This window comes from Neopelma chrysocephalum, unplaced genomic scaffold (assembly GCF_003984885.1).
Source record: "Neopelma chrysocephalum unplaced genomic scaffold, ASM398488v2 Primary Assembly neopelma1_97074, whole genome shotgun sequence".
Taxonomy (NCBI): Eukaryota; Metazoa; Chordata; class Aves; order Passeriformes; family Pipridae; genus Neopelma; species Neopelma chrysocephalum.
In genome coordinates this window covers 29,263-47,264 of record NW_020925716.1, presented here as the reverse complement: position 1 = coordinate 47,264, position 18,002 = coordinate 29,263, and the positions used below count along the sequence as shown (strand labels likewise).

The 18,002-nt window shown below is 50.9% G+C and overlaps 2 protein-coding genes across 6 annotated transcripts in view; both read left to right on the top strand.

Annotated features, from left to right (window-relative positions):
• The first annotated feature begins 815 nt into the window (after positions 1 to 815).
• Positions 816 to 1,626, top strand: NHLRC4 (NHL repeat containing 4). The gene is made up of 2 exons (XM_027671340.1): positions 816 to 1,307; positions 1,598 to 1,626. The coding sequence occupies exons 1-2, from the start codon at positions 821 to 823 to the stop codon at positions 1,624 to 1,626; spliced, it is 516 nt and encodes a 171-aa protein (XP_027527141.1). The 5' UTR covers positions 816 to 820.
• Positions 1,627 to 3,793: 2,167 nt separating this feature from the next.
• PIGQ (phosphatidylinositol glycan anchor biosynthesis class Q) overlaps positions 3,794 to 18,002 on the top strand; it is a 39,438-nt gene continuing 25,229 nt past the window's right edge. For 3 of the 5 annotated variants that reach the window (XM_027671338.1, XM_027671334.1, XM_027671339.1), the window contains exons 1-4: positions 3,794 to 3,835; positions 8,132 to 8,823; positions 14,058 to 14,189; positions 15,715 to 15,835. In XM_027671338.1, the coding sequence (XP_027527139.1) occupies positions 8,159 to 8,823; positions 14,058 to 14,189; positions 15,715 to 15,835 (918 nt within the window). In that variant the 5' untranslated portion in view covers positions 3,794 to 3,835; positions 8,132 to 8,158. Of the gene's footprint in view, positions 3,836 to 6,490; positions 6,872 to 8,131; positions 8,824 to 14,057; positions 14,190 to 15,714; positions 15,836 to 18,002 lie in introns of those variants that run through there. The other 2 variants (XM_027671336.1, XM_027671335.1) reach the window with 2 other exon arrangements.

Sequence of the window (18,002 nt, the reverse complement as noted above, 5' to 3'; positions counted from 1 at the left end):
TCCAGCTGCAGATCCAGCTTGATGACTCTTTCATTTTCATGCCAATGTCTTTCTTTGTCTTTATGTCCCGAGCACATAATTAGCTGGCACTACAGTGATGTGGTTTCTTTGGCACTGAAGTTAATCCAGACCAGTGTCTACACCTTGACCCTGGGTAGGCAGCAAACACCTTAGTGTATCCCCAGGGATGGCAACAGGCAGGGACAGTCATGGTCCTCCTGCTTCCCCCAAACAGGGACAAGAGATTGTCATGGACTACACCCTGGAGAACAGCCAGCTAAAGGAGAAGCTGCTGAAAACCATCTACAGCCTCCAGCTGAAGTCATTTGCCACTCTCCAGACAGCCAGCCCACTGCTGAGCAGCCAGCCCAGCGTGGGCATGGTGACACAGCACCAAGTCCACCAGCTGGCAGATAAGGCCAAAAGTCTGTGTGGAGATCTGGACAACATCAAGAACCTCCTCCACTATTGCCAGGACAACCTGGTCCGGCAGATCCCCAACCCCACTGGCAGCCGCTATGGGGGTGTCCATGGAATCCACTGTTCCCCGGATGGCTCCATCTACCTGACAGCTGAGAATGCTCCCTGGGTCCACGTCCTCTCCAGCACAGGCCACACGCTGCAGGCCCTGCCCTGCCAGCAAAGGGGGAAGGGCACTTTCCTGCCAGAAGATGTGACTGTGACTCGCATGGGAATGGTGGCTGTGGCCGACATGGTGAATGAAGCCATCTGGGCCTTCAACCCTTACACCAGCCTCTCCAAGAGGGAATGGGTAAAGATCAGAAAGGTTGGTTCCCCCAGGGGCATTGGAGTCGACTCCATGGGCAAGATCTTGGTAGCAGACTATGCCCAAGGCCAAGTGCACAGCTTTGCTCTGGACCACGCCTTCAAGACACTCGAGGTCCACTCAGTGCCTGACCTGCAGGGGCCTCGCTACGTCAGCCCAGCGCCCAACGGGGGCTTTGTGGTGAGCGAGGAGTGTGGGGATGTCAAGGTCTTCATGAGCAGCCACAAGCTCCTCTGCTCCCTCAGCAGCAAATATGGACACCAGTTTGGCAACCCCGCTGGGGTGTGTGTGGATAGGGATGGCAGCATCCTGGTGGCAGACGAGCAGCGCCGGACAGTCCACTTGTTCCCAGAGCACGGGGCTCCCGTCTGCCTGGTGTCCGTGGGGCTGCAGAGGCCTGCTGGCATGGCTTGCTCCCCCTTCGGGCACCTCTTTGTGGCAGACACGGGGGAGAACTGTGTCAAAGTCTTTAAGTACTGTGTGAGACCCCCTTACAATCCCACCAACCCTGGGGCACCATGTGGTCACCCCAACCAAACACCCAGGAGGGGAGGGAGGATGGCTCCACTGCAGCCCAGCTGAGCTGTGGGTCTGCTGGTGGCTGTGAGCTCCATCTCCTTCACACAGAATCATATCATAGAATCATGGACTGTTTTGGGTTGGAAGGGACCTTAAAGCTCATCTCGTTCTAACCCCTCTGACATGGGGAGGGACACCTGCCACTAGACCAGGTTGCTCCAAGTTCCTGGCCTTGAACGTTTCCACGGATGCAGAGCACTGCCCCAGACCTGACCTCCTGATGGCCCTCAGCTTCTCCAGATGGCAGAAGCAAGGACTAGACCAACTCTGGAGCAGCTAAACCAGCACCAGAATAGCTAAAGGATGACCAGGCTACTCAGAATTGGCCAGGAGTTGGTGCCTTGGCAAATTTACCACCACACCCTCAAATCCTTGTGTGTTTTTGCAAAGCTAATACAAATATTTTTCTTCCCCACACACTGTTTTGATGTACCATGGTTCCACCTTCCTGATGCCAGAGTATGACCAGAGTGGTAAGGCCAGAGCTGGCAGCCGTGGCCTGTCAGAGAATCATGGAATCACAGAATGGTTTGGTTTGGGAGAGACCTTAAAGGCCATCTCATTCCACCTCCTGCCATGGGCAGGGACATCTTCCACTAGACCAGGTTGCTCCAAGCCCTGTCCAGCCTTGCATGGTTGAGACAACTGGTCTGTACTAACTCATCCCCAGGATATTAGGAAAAGTTTTGGAATCACAGAATGGCACGCTGGGTCTGTAGCAGACTTCAGGAGAAGGGTAGGATGAAGGGAACTCCTTCTGTGCTGCATTCCTGACCTCTACAGGGAAGCAACAACCACTGCACAGAGTAAATTCCATATGGGAATGTGGAACTGCTCACACTGCCCCCCATCCTGGGGCTGAGACTGCTGGGCTGGGCTGCCTGTTATCCCCTGTGGAGGAGGGGTCAGAGCCACTGCCCTTATCAGCAGAGACCAGGGAGAGGCGGGCAGGGTGTGGTGGCACAGGGGAAAGTGGGCAGGGTGTGGTGGCACAGGGAAGGGCATTTTCCTCTCCCATCTCCAGCCCTCAGTTTGGACATGGTGCTGAACGGCTCCTTGGCCTCTGCTGATGTCTGAGACCTGAGTCCAGTCACCACCTCTCACTCAAAACGATCCCTGGAGAGGGCCTTCCTGGCCTTAGAACAAGCACTGAAGATGGTGCCCTCCCAGACCCCTCTCCCTGTAGAACAAGGCAGCCCCAGAGCAAACCCAGCAATAGGGAAGGGGCCTGTCTGTGTGGTCTGTAGGTACAGAGATGAACCTGTCCCATCCCAGGGAGCTGAGCTCCCAGAAAACCAAACCTTCCCCCACCTTATTCCAATTCTGTGGCACTCAACAACAAAAATAAGCCCCCAAAACCTCTTCTCTAGCTCACCCTCACCTCCACACCCACTCTCCCTTTCCATTTGGGACCCCCTCACATTGCCCAGAGTCTTCCCAAGCTCGCTGGCCCCAACCCACCACTGGGTCACAGGAGGGAAGCTCCCGGGCACCCATCTGCACTCATAGGCCTCTGCCAGGCCAGGGGGCTGCTGAGGTGCTGGGGGTGGGAGTCAAGGGGTCCTGTCAGGACAGGTGAGCCCCTGGCCTGTGGGGGTGGGGGATAATAGGGTCCCATGGGGATGGACCTTTGGGATGAGGGACAACAGGGTTCCTGAGGAAAGGCAAGTCCTTGGACTTTGGGGATGAGGGTGAATGGGGTCCTGCTTGGCAAGGCGAGTCCCTGGCCTTTGGGGATGGGAGACAAGGGGGTCCCATGAGGACAGGCAAACCTCTGGCCTCTGGGGACATGGGACAACACGGTCCTGTGGGGACAGGCGAGTCCCTGGCCTTTGGGGATGGTGGACATCAGGGTCCCACATTAGAAAGGGACATCCCTCACTTGTAGGATGGGGACAACAGGATCCCATGAGGACAGGAGAGCCCTGTGGGATGGGGGGCAGTGGGGTCTCGTGAGGGCAAGTGAGTCCCTGGACTTTTGGAACAGAGGACAATGGGGTCCTGTGAGGACAGGTGAGCCTCTGGCATGTGGGAATGGGGGACAACTGGGTTCCATGGGGACAGCCGAGCCTCTGGCCCCGGGAGGATGGAGGACAACAGGGTCTGGTGAGGACAGGTGAGTCCCTGGGCTGTGGGATCGGGGGCAGGGGGGTCCCATGAGGCCATGGGAGCCCCTGGCCCCGCTCCAGGGGAGGACGGGCACGCTGATTGCCCTTATCGCCCGTCCCAGGCGGCCCCGCCGCTCCCCGGCCCGGGAAAGGCGCCGGGAGGAGCGCGGGGAGCGGGCACAGGGAGCGGAGCGGGGACAGCCGAGCCCTCCCGGCTCTCCCGGGGAGCGGGCACAGCCGGGCCCCGAGAGCCCCGGAACGCGGGCGGCGGGCGGCGGCGGCGGCCGGGCCCTCCCTGCGGGGCCCCGCGGCTCCCGCGTCTCCGGGCAACGCGGGCGGAAGCGGCGGCGCCGGGCGGGCGGTAGGAGCGGGGCGGGCCCGGCCGGGCCGGGGGCTGTGGGGGGAGCCGGGGGAGCCGCGGGCGGGGGGCACTGCTGGGCCCCTCACGGCAGGAGAGACTCTGAGGGGCTGGAGCGTGTCCAGGGAAGGGAACGGAGCTGGGGACGGGGCTGGAGCAGCAGGAGCAGCTGAGGGAGCTGGGGGGGCTCAGCCTGGAGAAAAGGAGGCTCAGGGGGGACCTTCTGGCTCTGCAACTCCCTGACAGGAGGGGGGAGCCGGGGGGGGTCGGACTCTACTCCCAGGGAACAAGGGACAGGAGGAGAGGAAACGGCCTCAAGCTGTGCCAGGAGATGTTTATATTGGATATTGGGAAAATTTCTTCATGGAAAGGGTTATCCAGCCCTGGCACAGCTGCCCAGGGCAGTGGTGGAGTCCCCATCCCTGGAGGGATTTAAAAGCCATGTGGATGTGGCACTTGGGGACGTGGGTTAGTGGTGGCCTTGGCACTGCTGGGGGAATGGTTGGACTCGACAGTCTTGGAGGGCTTTCCAACCTTTATGTTTCTATGATTGTGTATCTCCTGGCCTGCCCTCCCTCACCCCCCTGGAAGGACCTTGGAGTGCTCAGGTGTGGGTTTGACCCAGGGTCAGCACCCCTTGGCTCTGCTGGTGGCCACAGGACAGCTCATGTGGTGACACCTGGGCCACATCCCACTGTTCACCTTGGCTTTTTTGACAAAAGTTCTGAAATTAATTCATCCTGGGGTCCTGTCTTAATTTTTTGGTCACCTTAACACATTTTAGGTGGTGTCCATTTTTTGTTTGGGTCACCTGAGATTGTTGTGCTGATGCTCTGTGGCATCACAGGGAAAGGCTGGGGGTTTCCAGCAGGAATGGGTGGATCTGGAAGATTTTAGGCACTTTATGAACAGGGACTAAGCACATTGGTAGGATTTTTCTGCGAAAATTAGCAGCAGTGAAAACAATTGACTGTGATGACACTTAAGAGGTGAACTTTATATTTCAGTCTATTGAAATGAATGAGGTGGGATACACAGCCAGTTGTGGATTTGGGAATACAAACCACAGTAACGTAAGAATAGTTGATTAGCTGGTTTTCAGCTGTCAAGATATTTTGTACAGCCTGAAAATTGTATCAGAATCTTCTCTGCAGCAGCCAAAGGGCAGATGATGTGCTTAGGTATGATTTGACCTGAGCTATAGCCAGATTAGTTGGGTGCATAAAATGATATAAATTTAAAATGTTGGGAAAGGTGTAGGAGGAAAAACTCCCAAAATAGAGAAGATAAGGATAAGTGTTTCTGCTTCATGAGAAGTTTTCCCAGATGACTGTGGCTATCTAAAAAAAAAAACCAAACTCAGTGAAAAGTAAATGTTTGTATTGAGAGTCTGTAGACAATTCCTCTTCCAAATGTCCAATGGATGGAGAAAGCTTTAAGGTCAGCTGTGCAGAGACACTGCAAGTCTCTCGTAGGTATACACTCGAACACCTCTGACATCTCTTGAGGTAAAAGAACAATTAAAAAATCAACTTTGAAAACTTACCTCTCCAATATTACTGATATAAGTACTGAAAACCCCCTTAAAGTAATTATTCTTTTAATTTTTCTATTTTTTTCTTTCAAAAATGGAACTCACTTTCAGTTTTTAGAGTATTCAGCTATTGGCAACTTCACTTACAAGGTTTTGGTACTGTGATATAACTAGAATGTTATCACTAGCTAAATTTATATTATTTTAAGTAGTGTCTGAGCATATGTGTGTATGTATGTTCCTGACACATTCAATCTGTTGTTTTGCCTTTCAGACCCCCTGTATTTACATAATTTATTTCCTTTTTCCTGGGAGTATGTCTGTGGGTCTTAGGGGAAAAGAATTAGAATCCTTTTGCAAATCTAAAGCAAAACCTCATCTCACCTGACAATGTTTCCTTGACAGCCTGAGTTAAGCAAGGAGACATGAGAGGTGGTGAAAGGAGCACTACTTTGGCCAGTATTCCTGGACAAACCAGGGATACTGAAGGGAAGGAAGGCGAAATATAGGGGACAGGTTTTATTTCAAACTATTTTAAGGACTAATCTAATTAATTGTGTCTGTTTCACCACTTCTGGATAGGACATGTGTCCTTTGGCATCTCTGTGGTCCTCCAGAAAAACAACACCAAAAATACCTGACTCTTTCTGTAGAAGCTATTCCCTATATTTCCAGAGAAGTGAAAAATAAGCTTGGAAGTCTTGTTTTTCAGTCCATTTGGGTGTGATAGTCATGAGGCTTTGGTGAAAGATGCCATTTTTAGGTTGTGTTGCAGGTCTCTGTCCTGCCCAAGCCTGGTGTGCTGCACCCCGACAGCCTTGGGGCGTCACAGCTGCCACTTCTGCCCTCCCTCACACAGCTCTCTGCTTCCCTTCCCTCCTGCTGGAGGCTTGAAACCCTTTGGGAAGACACATAGTAGTTGAGGTTCTATCACTTGCCCAGAGAAGCTGTGGCTGCCCCATCCCTGGAAATGTTGGACGGGGCTTGGAGCAACCTGGTCTGGTGGAAGGTGTCCTCGCCCATGGCAGGGGGTGGAACTGGATGGGCTTTAAATTCCCTTCCAACCCAAACCATTCCGTGATTCTGTGATTCTTTTGAGATCCTGTTTCCTCACAGACTCCAGGTCTCCAAGGTTATCCCTCTGTGGCCTCCAGATCTCACCAGGGGCTGGAGGGTCCATGGGGCAGCAAGGGGCGGTGCTGGGTGCCCTCAGCACCTGCCAACACTGTGCTTCCAGCACCACGCTCCAAAAAAATCCCTCAGGAGCACCCCTATGTCTGCTTGAGGGAAGTTTTGGGGGTACTTTTCTGTAAAAGGGAGAATTCAGTCCAAGGAAGAACAACATTACTCCTTGCAAAGGCAGCAGCTGTGGTGCTTTTCCCATCGGAGGACCGTGCTGTGCACCAAGGGAACCTCACCTTGTTGCTCGAGGAGCTGAGAACTCCTACATTTCCAAGTGCTGTACTGGGGCTGGGGGACTGGAGGAATCATAGAATCCCAGAGTGGTAAGTTTGGAAGGGACCTTAAAGCCCATCTCATTCCACCCCTGCCGTGCGCAGGGACACCTTTCACTATCCCAGGTTGCTCCAACCTCGTCCAACCGGCCTTGGACACTTCCAGGGGTGGAGCAGCCGCAGCTCCCCAGATTAACCTTCTCTGAGTTTTAACCACAGAGGTTAATCACTCTCCTTTGCTGCTCCCCATCCCTCCACACGGCAGCAAATTCCCAGGTGCTGAGATTTACTGGCTCCCTTGTCCTGCATTAACGGAGAGGAAAACAAAGCCATCAGGGCCTTCCCTGCGCATCCTCTGTCCATGTTATAAATACCCTCTGTGTTCCCTTTCCGACTGACTGGGTCTCTGCAGAGGAGGCAGCCTCGGGGCCCTGCAGAGTTTTCACATCCCTAACAAAGCACTGAAGGACGGGAAAGGACAACGGGCGCCGGGTGCGACTGTTCTGCGCCAGCGCCCTCCTTACTGCAATTACAGCTCTGTTAGAAACCTCCACCTTATTTAAAGAGACACTGTCAACTGCCTCAAAGCTCCTTTTGGGAAGAGTCTCCCAAAGCCACTGAGATGTGTTCTTAATGATGGGGAGAAAAACACTGCAGATAAGGAGCACTGATAAAGTGGAGAGGGTTCTCCATTTTTAGGCTCTCGTGTCTAGTGAATTAAAACTGCTGCACAAACTTCAATTAATCACTGTAGTCCCTTTTGATGAAATTATTGTCGCAGTTTCCAGATGAGGTGAGTGAGGCAAGAGGAGCTGAGTGATCCGACTAAGGTTGCTCAGTGAGTTTGTTGCAGAGCACAGCTCTGGGTTCTGAGATGATAAAGGAGTCTGAAATTATCTGGCTTTATGGCATGGATCAATATTTGATTGTTGGTAATAGCCGGAAATACTCCCCAGAGAAACCATGGTGCACTCTAGAAGTGCTCCAGCACATCCAGTTGGGGATCTAAGATCCAAGGCTGGATGAATTCCTGATCTTGTCTGGTCTGATGCGCTGTGCTTATCAGGGAAAGACCTCTCCAGGACTCAGAAAAGGTGACTCCAGTCTCACCTTTCCTCACTTCAAAGACTGCAGATCATCAGGAACCCCCTGAACGTGTGCGTGTGTCTGGTGGCTGTCACTGTCCTTACACGGGTGGTTGGGCTCAGTGTTTTCAAATTTGCTTGGTTCTCCTCCCTGGTGACTTTGGCCAGCTCAGATTTTCTTGCGTTTACTCACCATTCTCAGCTTTTATTTTTGTGTTTGTTGCAGGTGTCCTGTCCCTCCAGGGTCCCTGCCATGGTACTCAAGGTGTTCTTCCCGTCGTGCTGCTCCTCGGCAGACAGTGGCATCCTGATCGGCCGCTGGCTGTCGGAGCAGAGCTCTGCAGTTGTCCTGGCCGTGGTGCACTTCCCCTTCATCCCCGTGCAGGTGAAGCAGTACCTCGGGGAAGTTCAGCGCCTGACCAAAGTCAGCCTTTCTGTGCTGGGCTCCTGGAGCAACAGCAAACAGGAGAAAGAGGAGGGTCTGAGTGAGTTCTTGGAAGACCTTGGGACCATATTCTCCCATGAGCCTTGGATTCAGATAAGCAAAGAGGGAGACAGCAAGTTTTGGAGCTGCTCTACCCTTCAGAAACACTCCAGCAGCCCTAAGGAGGAAGAAGTCATCTTGGTGTACTATGACCAACGCAAAGTTATGCTCTCCCATCTGCACCCCCCTCTGGACACAGCTGATGGGAGGGCAGAGGATGCCTCCAAGCTCTCTGCCATCTTCGACACCGTGGCCAGGAGCAGGGTGCTGTTCATGACGGACAGGTACGACGAGGGGCCCATCAAGCTGACCCACTGGCAGTCGGAGGGGGTCGAGGCCAGTATCATCGTGGAGCTGCTCAAACAGACCTCTGTGCCTGCCTGCATGCTCCTCACGTTCCTGCTCTCGCTGGTCTCTGGGATCTGCAGGAGCAGGTAAGTGACATGATATCAGCCAGCTTGTTTTGTGTGGAGGTGTAATTTAGGCATTTATGGGATTTCTGCTCAACCCCAGTGAGAAATATGGTTGACACAAAAGGTTCTGTTGGAAGCAGGCTGCTGTTTGAGTTTGGGGAGCCCCACTGAAATCACAAGGCCAAAGGCTCCCTCAGATAGGGCTCTTCATGGAGCTGGGAGGGTTTCTGGGGAGGCAGTTGCAGCAGCCCCACTTCACTTTCATCACAGCTGGGCCAGTGGATTTCCAGCTATTCCATGGCTGACAGAATGCTGTGAGCCTCTCCTTAATGGCTTCACAGCTGGGACTTCCTCCTCCCTGTTTGCTGTGAATCCCTTCACATCTGTCAAACATCAGCAAACAGTATTTCTAAATCCATTGTCCTCCAAGAGTCTGTGGTGCTGCAGCCTTGGCACCTTATAGCAGGTCACAGGGATTGCTGCTGTGCATGAATCCTTGGTGAAATCCTGTTCTCACAACCAGGAGACTGACTAGGATGATCCACGTGTGGCAAGTGCTTGCACTAATGAGGAATTCTGAGCAGATTTGAAGGGGAGAAGTTTAGAATCATGGAATCATTTCGGTTGGAAAGATCATGGAGTCCAACCATTAACCCAGTACTGCCAAGGCCACCACTAACCCTTGTCCCCACGTGCCACATCTACATGCTTTTTGAACACTTCCAGGGATGGTGATTCCACCACTGCCCTGGTCAACCTGCCTGGAGAGGCTCTGCCAGGGAGGAGAGTGGAGTTCTGGTTCCAAGCTGCAGGGGGACACTTTAATTGATGAAATTTGGATAACAGCTACTACTGTATTCATGGATAAATCTTCTCAAGTGCAGCCTAAGGGCAGGAGGAAGGGAGGCTTTTAACAGTTTCCAATGGTGTGATACTGTTGTGAAAGAATTACAGTGAAACTCTTCCCATGCGGAGACTTTCTGAACAGTAGGGTTACATGTTTTGGTACTTAAAGGGAAAAGTGTCCAGTTTTGGACTATTGTATTGGAAGAGATTTAGGATCAGGCCAAAACCTGATATAATCAAGGACACTGGTTCCTGAGGCTGCTCTGTAGATGCTGACTCTGTGTTAGTGGCTGTTAATGGTGACTAAGTCACAACTTTGTGGTTGGGCAGAAGATTGGGAGTCAGCTCAGAAGGTCCTTTTTCTGCCTGTCCGTGGGCTGTACCACCACCAACAAACAGGATGATCCTTTTCTTTGTCTTAAAAGGTCCTGACTTGATCAGTCAGACTTAGAGTCAGGTTAACCCAAGCCTCACAGGTCCCCAGAAGGCCACAGTCTAAGTCTAACTCGGGAGCTCAAGCTCAGTCTGGTTGGGCCCGGATAGCTGCTACCCAGCTTCTCAGGAGTTCTGACTTCAGCTTTTCCTAAGCCCAGGATGGATGTTTTGAGGCACAGCAGCAGCCAGCTGTACCTGCCAGCAGGCAGAATGTGAGGCTGGCTGTACACAAACCTGGGCTGAACATGTTCTTGGGCTTGGGAGACAGATACAGCTTGTTCTCTGCTCTGTTTTATTCACCCGTAGGATCAGCATTATACTCACTTATCTTACAAAGCATCAGTCTTAGAGAACAGAGAGATTAATACCTGGCTTTGTAACAAACCTCCTGCTTGACTTTCTAAGTCATTTAAAGGAATTTGGTTCCACTCAGCACGTGGTGTGTGCTACAACCTCCCTTGTGCCAACATCCTCAAGGCAGGGAGGGTTCAGGGTGTTACGGGCAGGTGTCCTTCCAGTCCCCTTCTCCCTGTGCTGGGACAGGATGTCCCATAAAATAAGATTTACCAGGTTTTTGCTCCTTCAGGTCACGGGACTTCATTCTTTCCCTGGGTTTTGTGGTGTCAGCTTTGAAAAGCTAAAGAAAGAGATCAGCAATGTCCTCTGGGGCTGCAGACCTTTTGGATGTGTCCTGTTGTGTATTTGCACAGGAGAAGCAGGGCAGCAGCTGGAAATCTCGGGAAGTGAGTTGCTGACACCCATCCAAGCTCACCCAGTGCTCCCTTATCTTGAGTTAAGCCATTTCTTCAGCACCACCGTGTGCTGAGGGGTGGCCATTGCAATTCTGCTTCAGAGGGACTTGGGGGCAGGATTCCCATTATCCCTGAAGGTCTCTGTACTCTTGGGGACATCAGGATGATTTTGTCTTGGGACAATAAGTTCTGTGTGCTCCTTGTGAAAAAAGTCTGTTTATAAACACCATGAGGTCTGATCCCTCATCCAAAGGGAGGCACTGTTCCTGCAGTTTCTGGGAGTTCTGGTTAATGGAGCTTAATATTTACATGTGATCTAGATTTGGAAAGATTGCTTTTCATCTGTTATCTGAAAAATCCCCTCTCACTCCTGGGAAAAAACTGAATTGGAAAATCAAGACTTACTCATGGAGGCTGTGCTAATTTATTGCTAAAATTCCTTATATTTGGAAATACCCCAAAGATCTCCTGCTGCTTAAATAATGCAATGACACAACGTCACTGGATTTTTGTTGGGTTTTTCAATCTGGTTGGTTTTCCATTGAAGTTCTGAAAATCATTCTATATAGTGGGTGGTAAACAAGTGGGAGCATTTCTGGCAATGTGCAAAGGGGTAGGAGACCACGCAGGGAATATTTCTGGCTTTCTTCCTCAGCCCTCCTAGAGATGAGAGTTCCCGTAGCACATCTTGCAGCTGCTCTGTTGAGCTTTTTGCAGTATGTTTGTGTTTTTATTTCAATAAGGATGTGTATTTCCTTTGCAAAGAAGGTGTGTGAGTGGAGTAGAGGTTGTCCTTGTGGTGTTGGGTGAAAAGAAAAGAGAGTCAGCTGTAGCACAGGCAAGCACATCCGTCTGGTGTGTCTGTTGCTTGAGGAGCAGCCCTGGATGGTGAGAGACACTCAGTGCTGGGAGAGGGTGTGGGACTGTCACTGTGAGTGTGTGGCACAGGGCCCTGGATCTGCTGCTTTCTGCCTCAGCTGAGAGGGTCTGGCAGCTGGGGTTTGACTGGTAATTCCTCACCTTCAGCCATCTGGACATAATCCCACAGGTAGAGCGTTTCTCCTTCCCCCTCCTTTGCATTTCAAGTGCAATTCTCTGCTCTAGTCAAGTTTTGCAACAGCAGAATTTGTAACTACTGGGCTGGGGCATAATTGGAAGAGAAAGCTCGTCTGCTCTTGTGTCTCTGTGAATCTGTGAGCCCAGGTCTTTGCATCAGTGACCCCCCTCTCCCGCCCCTGCACGGAGCTCTTTCCTCAACCCCTCCTCTGACAAGGCAGCTGAGGAGCAGTGCTTTCATTTGTCTCCAAGGTGGGAGGCTGTAGCGAGGAGCTGAGTAACTTGGAGACCTCAAATTAAGAATGATTCACAGAACACTGCGTGTGCTTCAAAGCCAATGTGTCTGAAATCTGAATGGGGAGGGAGGGGGAAGGGGGCACTTCAGCACTTGGGTTTTCAAGCTGACAAACCCTGCACGAAGGGTGGGTGGAAGGGCTCAGGGGGATGTGGGGAGGAGGGGATAGCAGCCATGGGGAGCTGAGTGGGGTTTGGAGGGGCCATACCCTTGTGATTTGTGTGAAATGTATAAACAGTCTGTCCATCCCAGACTGTCCTGTGGGCACTCTGCTGCTGGGCATGGGCTGATGTCCTCTGGTGAAATCCATGGAAGGCAAACACACTTTGCAGGGACACACATCTCCAGGTCATGCTCAGTAATGATCCAAGCAGCTCTACAATTTCAAAAGCAAAGCAGGATACAAGGAATAATGTTGATGTGTGGAATGACGTGAACTGCAGGACCATGGCAAAGCAGTCCAGGAGAGTAGGTGGAGTGACTAAAAGTGAATGTAGATCCCTGGACCCTAAACAGAAAACAGTGAAACACTGTGAAAATAGTGCAGCAACAACTGTGTACAGGAGAAAAGTGATTCAAATCATGTCCACATCAGAGTTTAGCCTCCAAAGCAAACCTAGTGCTCTGTGTTGCTGTGGCTTCTACACCCAGTGCTGTGTCATTTTAACCTACACAAAGCACTATCAGTCCTTGCTTTGTAGGTTGTGTGGCAATAAAAGTAACTCCCCAAAATAATTGAGCATCATTTAGTACTTTTCTTCTGAGTCATAAGAAAAGAACCGTGTGACTGTTTCCTCCCCTACAAGCCTCATGTGAATGTTAACTTTGAAACCTAATTAAGTGCCAAGTGTCGTGTTATCCACATAATGCTGGTCACTGCAAGGCTGTGGAGAGAAGGTAGAAATGAAGACCCTGAGAAAGGAATTTGGAAGTAATAAAGAAAAAAAGAAAAAAGGATCAATTGGAAGTAAAAAGAAAAGAGGGGGGAAAGGGACAGAAACTGCACAGAGAGCACTGCTCTTTGTTATACCAAGCTCACACAAAACAGAGACTGGTGATCCCCTCTCCTGTGAGGAAAGGCTGGGACAGTTGGGGTTGTTCAGCCTAGAGAAGAGAAGGCTCCAGGGAGACCTGAGAGCCTCTTCCAGCACCTAAAGGGGCTCCAGGAGAGCTGGAGAGGGACTTTGGACAAGGGCCTGGAGGGGCAGGACAGGGGGGAATGGCTTCCCACTGCCAGAGGGCAGGGTTAGATGGGATATTGGAAAGGAATTGTTGGCTGTGAGGGTGGTGAGGCCCTGGCACAGGTTGCCCAGAGAAGCTGTGGCTGCCCCATCCCTGGAAGTGTCCAAGGCCAGGTTGGACGGGGCTTGGATTCACCTGGGCTAGTGGAAGGTGTCCCTGCCCATGGCAGGGGGTTGAGATGAGATGAGCTTTGAGGTCCCTTCCAACCCAAACCATTCAGTGATTCTATGATTGGTAATACTGGGATTTGTGCAGCAGTTACACCATGTTTGTTGCCCTGCACACAAAACTGCCTTGGCTCCTCTCTGCTGGAGGCTCAGGGCATTGTGCAAGCCCAGTGATGTATCCCAAAGCACAGGCTGGAGTCAGGATTGCCTTGTGGCTTCCTTGGAAGAGCAAGGCCCGTGGTTTGACAGAGTGGAAATGGGAGGTTGGGTTGTCTGCTTTAGATGTCTTGGTGTGGCAAGGCCCCTTAATTCTGTTAACCTTTCAGAGAGTCTGTAACATCTAATCGCCGTCTCTGGTTGCACAGCCTTAACTGTGCACTGCCTGTTTTGCATGGATTTGGGATGCTGGCCTGCCTGCTGCATGGCAAAGGCAAAAGGGGACATTCCCATGTGTTTCTGCAGGGTGCTGAAGTTTTGGCCTTTGTCTTTCTTATGGAGCAAACTCTCAACTTGTGAGCAGCTGGGACATCGCCTGCAGCACCTCCAGGTCATCAGCAGCAACAAGAAGGCTCAAACCCAGACTCAGCTGATGAGGTATGGGGTACATGGAAAGTCATGTGTGTCTTTGCTCTATTCCTGTCTTCCTTGGGGAGCCCAAACCATGGATCCCAGGCTCACACAGCACTATGGGGTCATCACTGCACCCCTTGCTCTACTCCGTGCTCGTTTGCTCATCTTTGCTCTGCACTCCATTTGTATGCATATATGTTTATAACTTTATATGCTAATTATGCCTTTTGTCAGATATCTGCCTTTTTCCCAAGCCTCGGAAAGGCAACTGGGATATTGCCCCCCAAAAGCTTGTCCTGCACCCACGTGTGAGTGCTTTGCTGTCACAACTCCCACAAACTCATTGCTTTCCTGCATGCTGCTGTTAACCAAAAACTGCCATCAGTGTTCAGTGGCACTTTCCATAAGAGCAGAAAGGTTTAAATGTTCCTTTCTTTCACCCACTCTTTTGGGGAACCTTTTCTTGCAGAAACTCTGACAGCAGTAACAAAGTCAGTGTAAGAGAAAAAGCAAACATGCAGCACAGTGAGTGGAACAGAGCAGAGATCTGAGACAGATATTGAATGCCCTGCGGCCCTTCCACAGCCAGTCTTGTTCTGTGTGCTTCTCTGATCCTGCAGTAATAGACTCCCAGGGAACACTTAAAATAGATTAGCAGATTTGAAGGCCAAAAGTAACTGTGATTGTTTAATCTGATTTCCTGAATAACTCACGTCATGAAATTTCATTCAGAAACTCCAGCAGGGAAGGGGGAACTCAGCAGACCTTCTGGGTTTGTGTATGAACCCAGAAACACTATTTATTGCCTTGAGTTGGGAAACCATCTGATCTCAACGTGGATGCTCCAAGTGCTGGTGCCCTCAGGGCTGGTAATTGGTAAATCTCCCCTGAGTACGTCTCTCCCTTTCAGTCTAACATTCCTCTTTGTAGCTTCAATCCAGTCTTTGCTCCCTACTAAAAAAGGTTTTGTGGTGTGGCAGACTCTGAGTGGCTCCATGTTTAGAATCACAGAATCACAGACTACCCTGAATTGGAAGGGCCCCACAGGGATCATCCATCCAACCTCTGGCCCTGCACAGACACCCCAACAATCCCACCCTGTCCCTCAGAGTGTTGTCCTTGAGCTCTGTCAGCCTTGAGGCCATGACCACTGCCCTGGGGAGCCTGTTCAGTGCCCAACCACCCTCTGGGGGAAGAACCTTTTCCTGAGATCCAACCTGACCCTGCCCTGACACAGCTCCAGCCATTCCCTGGGGCCCGTCACTGGTCACAGAGCAGAGATGGGAGCTGCCCCTCCACTGCCCCTCATGAAGAAGGTGCAGACTGCCATGAGGTCTCCCCTCAGTCTTCTCTTCTCCTGGCTGAACACAGAAGGAACAGCACAGCAGGGAAGGTCAAAAGGTCCCTACACTGTTCCTCTTCACTGGGTTGTCCTGTTGTCCCTGGGACATTAGAGATGCAATGTAAGCAAAGCCATCAGTTGTCATTGAAACATTAAACACCGTCCTTCCTTTTTCTCTGACACTGTTTCTCATTCTCCTGCATGCAGGAAAGCCAACATCTTTGTCTCTCTGCTGATTGATGTGGCTCTGGGGATCCTGCTGATGTCCTGGCTCTACAGGAAGAACCGAATTGGTCACCTTGCTGACACTCTCATCCCCGTGGCTGACGTAAGTCTGGCCAAGGCTGTTCCTCTTTCACCTGCTCTGGGTGCTGAGCAGCTCTCGATGCCTGGGGTAGTTGGAAGGAGGCAGTGCCTCCCACACAAGGGTTTCAGAGAGTCCTGTCTGAAGTCATGCAAATTAGGTCTACTGGAGAACAGTGAAATCTTCAATCAAGCCTGTTGGGGCTGCTCAAAAAGAACACAGCTCTGCTTTGCATGTGCTGTGCATGGTAATTAGGTGTTTACTGGAGGGCTGCTCCAGGTCCTGAAGGAACAATTATGGCTTGGACAGCTCTGCAGCTGCAGGTTGAGTGGTTATGGAGCCACAGTACTTTTATTTTGTTCTTGAGTCAACAGAAAGTGTCCTCAGATTGTATGGGGGGAAACAAAGCTGTAACTTGGGCTGAATCTGATAAACTGCTGAAAAGTCAGACTTGATAAGCAGTGCAGCTGTGCTTGTGAAAGGAGTTTCGTGGGGAAATCCAAAGGCTTTGGCTGGTCAGGGTACAAACACCTGAAATCTTGCCTAAGAGCTTTGGGATACGGAGGCTAAACTAGGAAAACTTGCTGTGTCTTGTGATTCTGTCAAACATAACTCCTCTTGCCCACGAAGATCCCTCAGCATCAGCAGAAATTCATGAGGAGCAAGTCTGACTCACACCATCCTGCTCTTCTGGTGGCTCATTTTAGGTGCAGAGCTCCAATATATCTGTTTAGTGGCAGTAAGGAACATATAATGTACTTCAGAAGCTGGAGACCAGACCACTAATCTGAGGTCAGCTCTGTCTTAAGAGCTTCTGTGTCTTGGGAATACATGTGCAGCCAATTTTGAGCCTTGCCATGCAGCTGCACAGCCTAATCCTTTCTCTGCCCACTCTTCTTTCATTTCTGAGTGGATCTTTCCATTGGTTTCTTTCTAGCAGCTGGAGAACATCTTCTCTCTGCTCTTTCTCCAGCTTCTTGGTTCTGATTAGAGAATTCCAGCAGCGGTTTATCTTTCCTTCTTACGCTGCATTTCCTGAGAAGGGCTCCCATTTTCCTTGATGACGATCTGCTTGGTCTGTGTCTAACCCTTTAATTGTTGCAAGCCCTCAGTCTCTGATCATTCTTGGACATGCTGTGCTTTCAGAAAGTGTGTATGGAGTGTCCAGCATAGCTGTGCATCATGATTATTGCTATTTTTCTTATCTTCCATAGTCAAACTTTCAAGGATAGCATATTTTAAGGATTGCTGCAGTCACTGTTCACCAGCAGTGGTGGGTAGAAAGGACCACATTTCCTGCAGGAGCTATACCCTACAAATATTTTTCTAAGCCTTATTCCTAAGTCTTTTCCTTACAGCTGGAGAAGTTTAGGTTCCCCAGAGCTCTCCCTATGCGCTTATTGTAAGTGCCCAGCTCTCAGAAATCTGATTTCTTAACAAGTCTGCAGGGAAGTGGCTTTGGCTGCGTTCCTGGTGGCACAGGAGGCTCCAGGAGGGATTCCATCTGCCCAGTGTCTTTGGCAGATGGACACTCTCCGTGCTCAAGGTATGTCCAACCCCAGCACCTGTCCTGGCCAGGCTGGCTTGTGAGGTTGCTTGTTTGTTCCTCTCTCAGTAATTTAGCTCACCTGTCACTCAGCTCGTGCATCAGTGTCAGTTATCTCCACAGGCCTCCTACGTGTGTGGACTTGGTTACCTGGCTATCACCAGGAGCTGTTTGCTTTCCTTCCTGGAAGTGCTGACTCCTCCATGTGTGGGGGGCCTTGATAGCCAGTCAGTGCCTTTCTTCCCTGTTTATCCAGGCTTATCAGTTCGGGCCACTCACAACTCTCCTTACTTCCCAGCCTTACTTTCTTCTTTCAGGCATATTAGACAGTGGACACAAAATCATTTGGAGTCCTTTTACTGCCTTTGCTGGGCATTGATTTATATGCATATTCTGCAGGCCTTAAAAATGCAGATCTGAGTGATCCCAAAATATACCAATGACTTCAGCATGTGCTGTGCAAGCCAGCTCCACTTCTTTTCCAGTATGACAGCAAAATCTCCCCTTAGCCATTCAGCAGTAGGTTTCCTCTGTGCTGCTGAGTGTCCATCTGGAATGCATTATTCCCATCACTGGGGCTTTCTCAAGTGCTTGTGTTTTGCCAAGTTTAGTTACAGAGCTCCTGTTCCTTCCCTAAAGCTCCTT

Excerpts from the sequence above, each read along its gene's own strand:
- NHLRC4 (XM_027671340.1), top strand. The coding sequence starts at position 821 with ATGGGCAAGATCTTGGTAGCAGACTATGCCCAAGGCCAAGTGCACAGC. Across the intron at positions 1,308-1,597 it reads CACCAACCCTGGGGCACCAT|CTTCTCCAGATGGCAGAAGC; the intron begins GTGGTCACCCCA and ends GATGGCCCTCAG.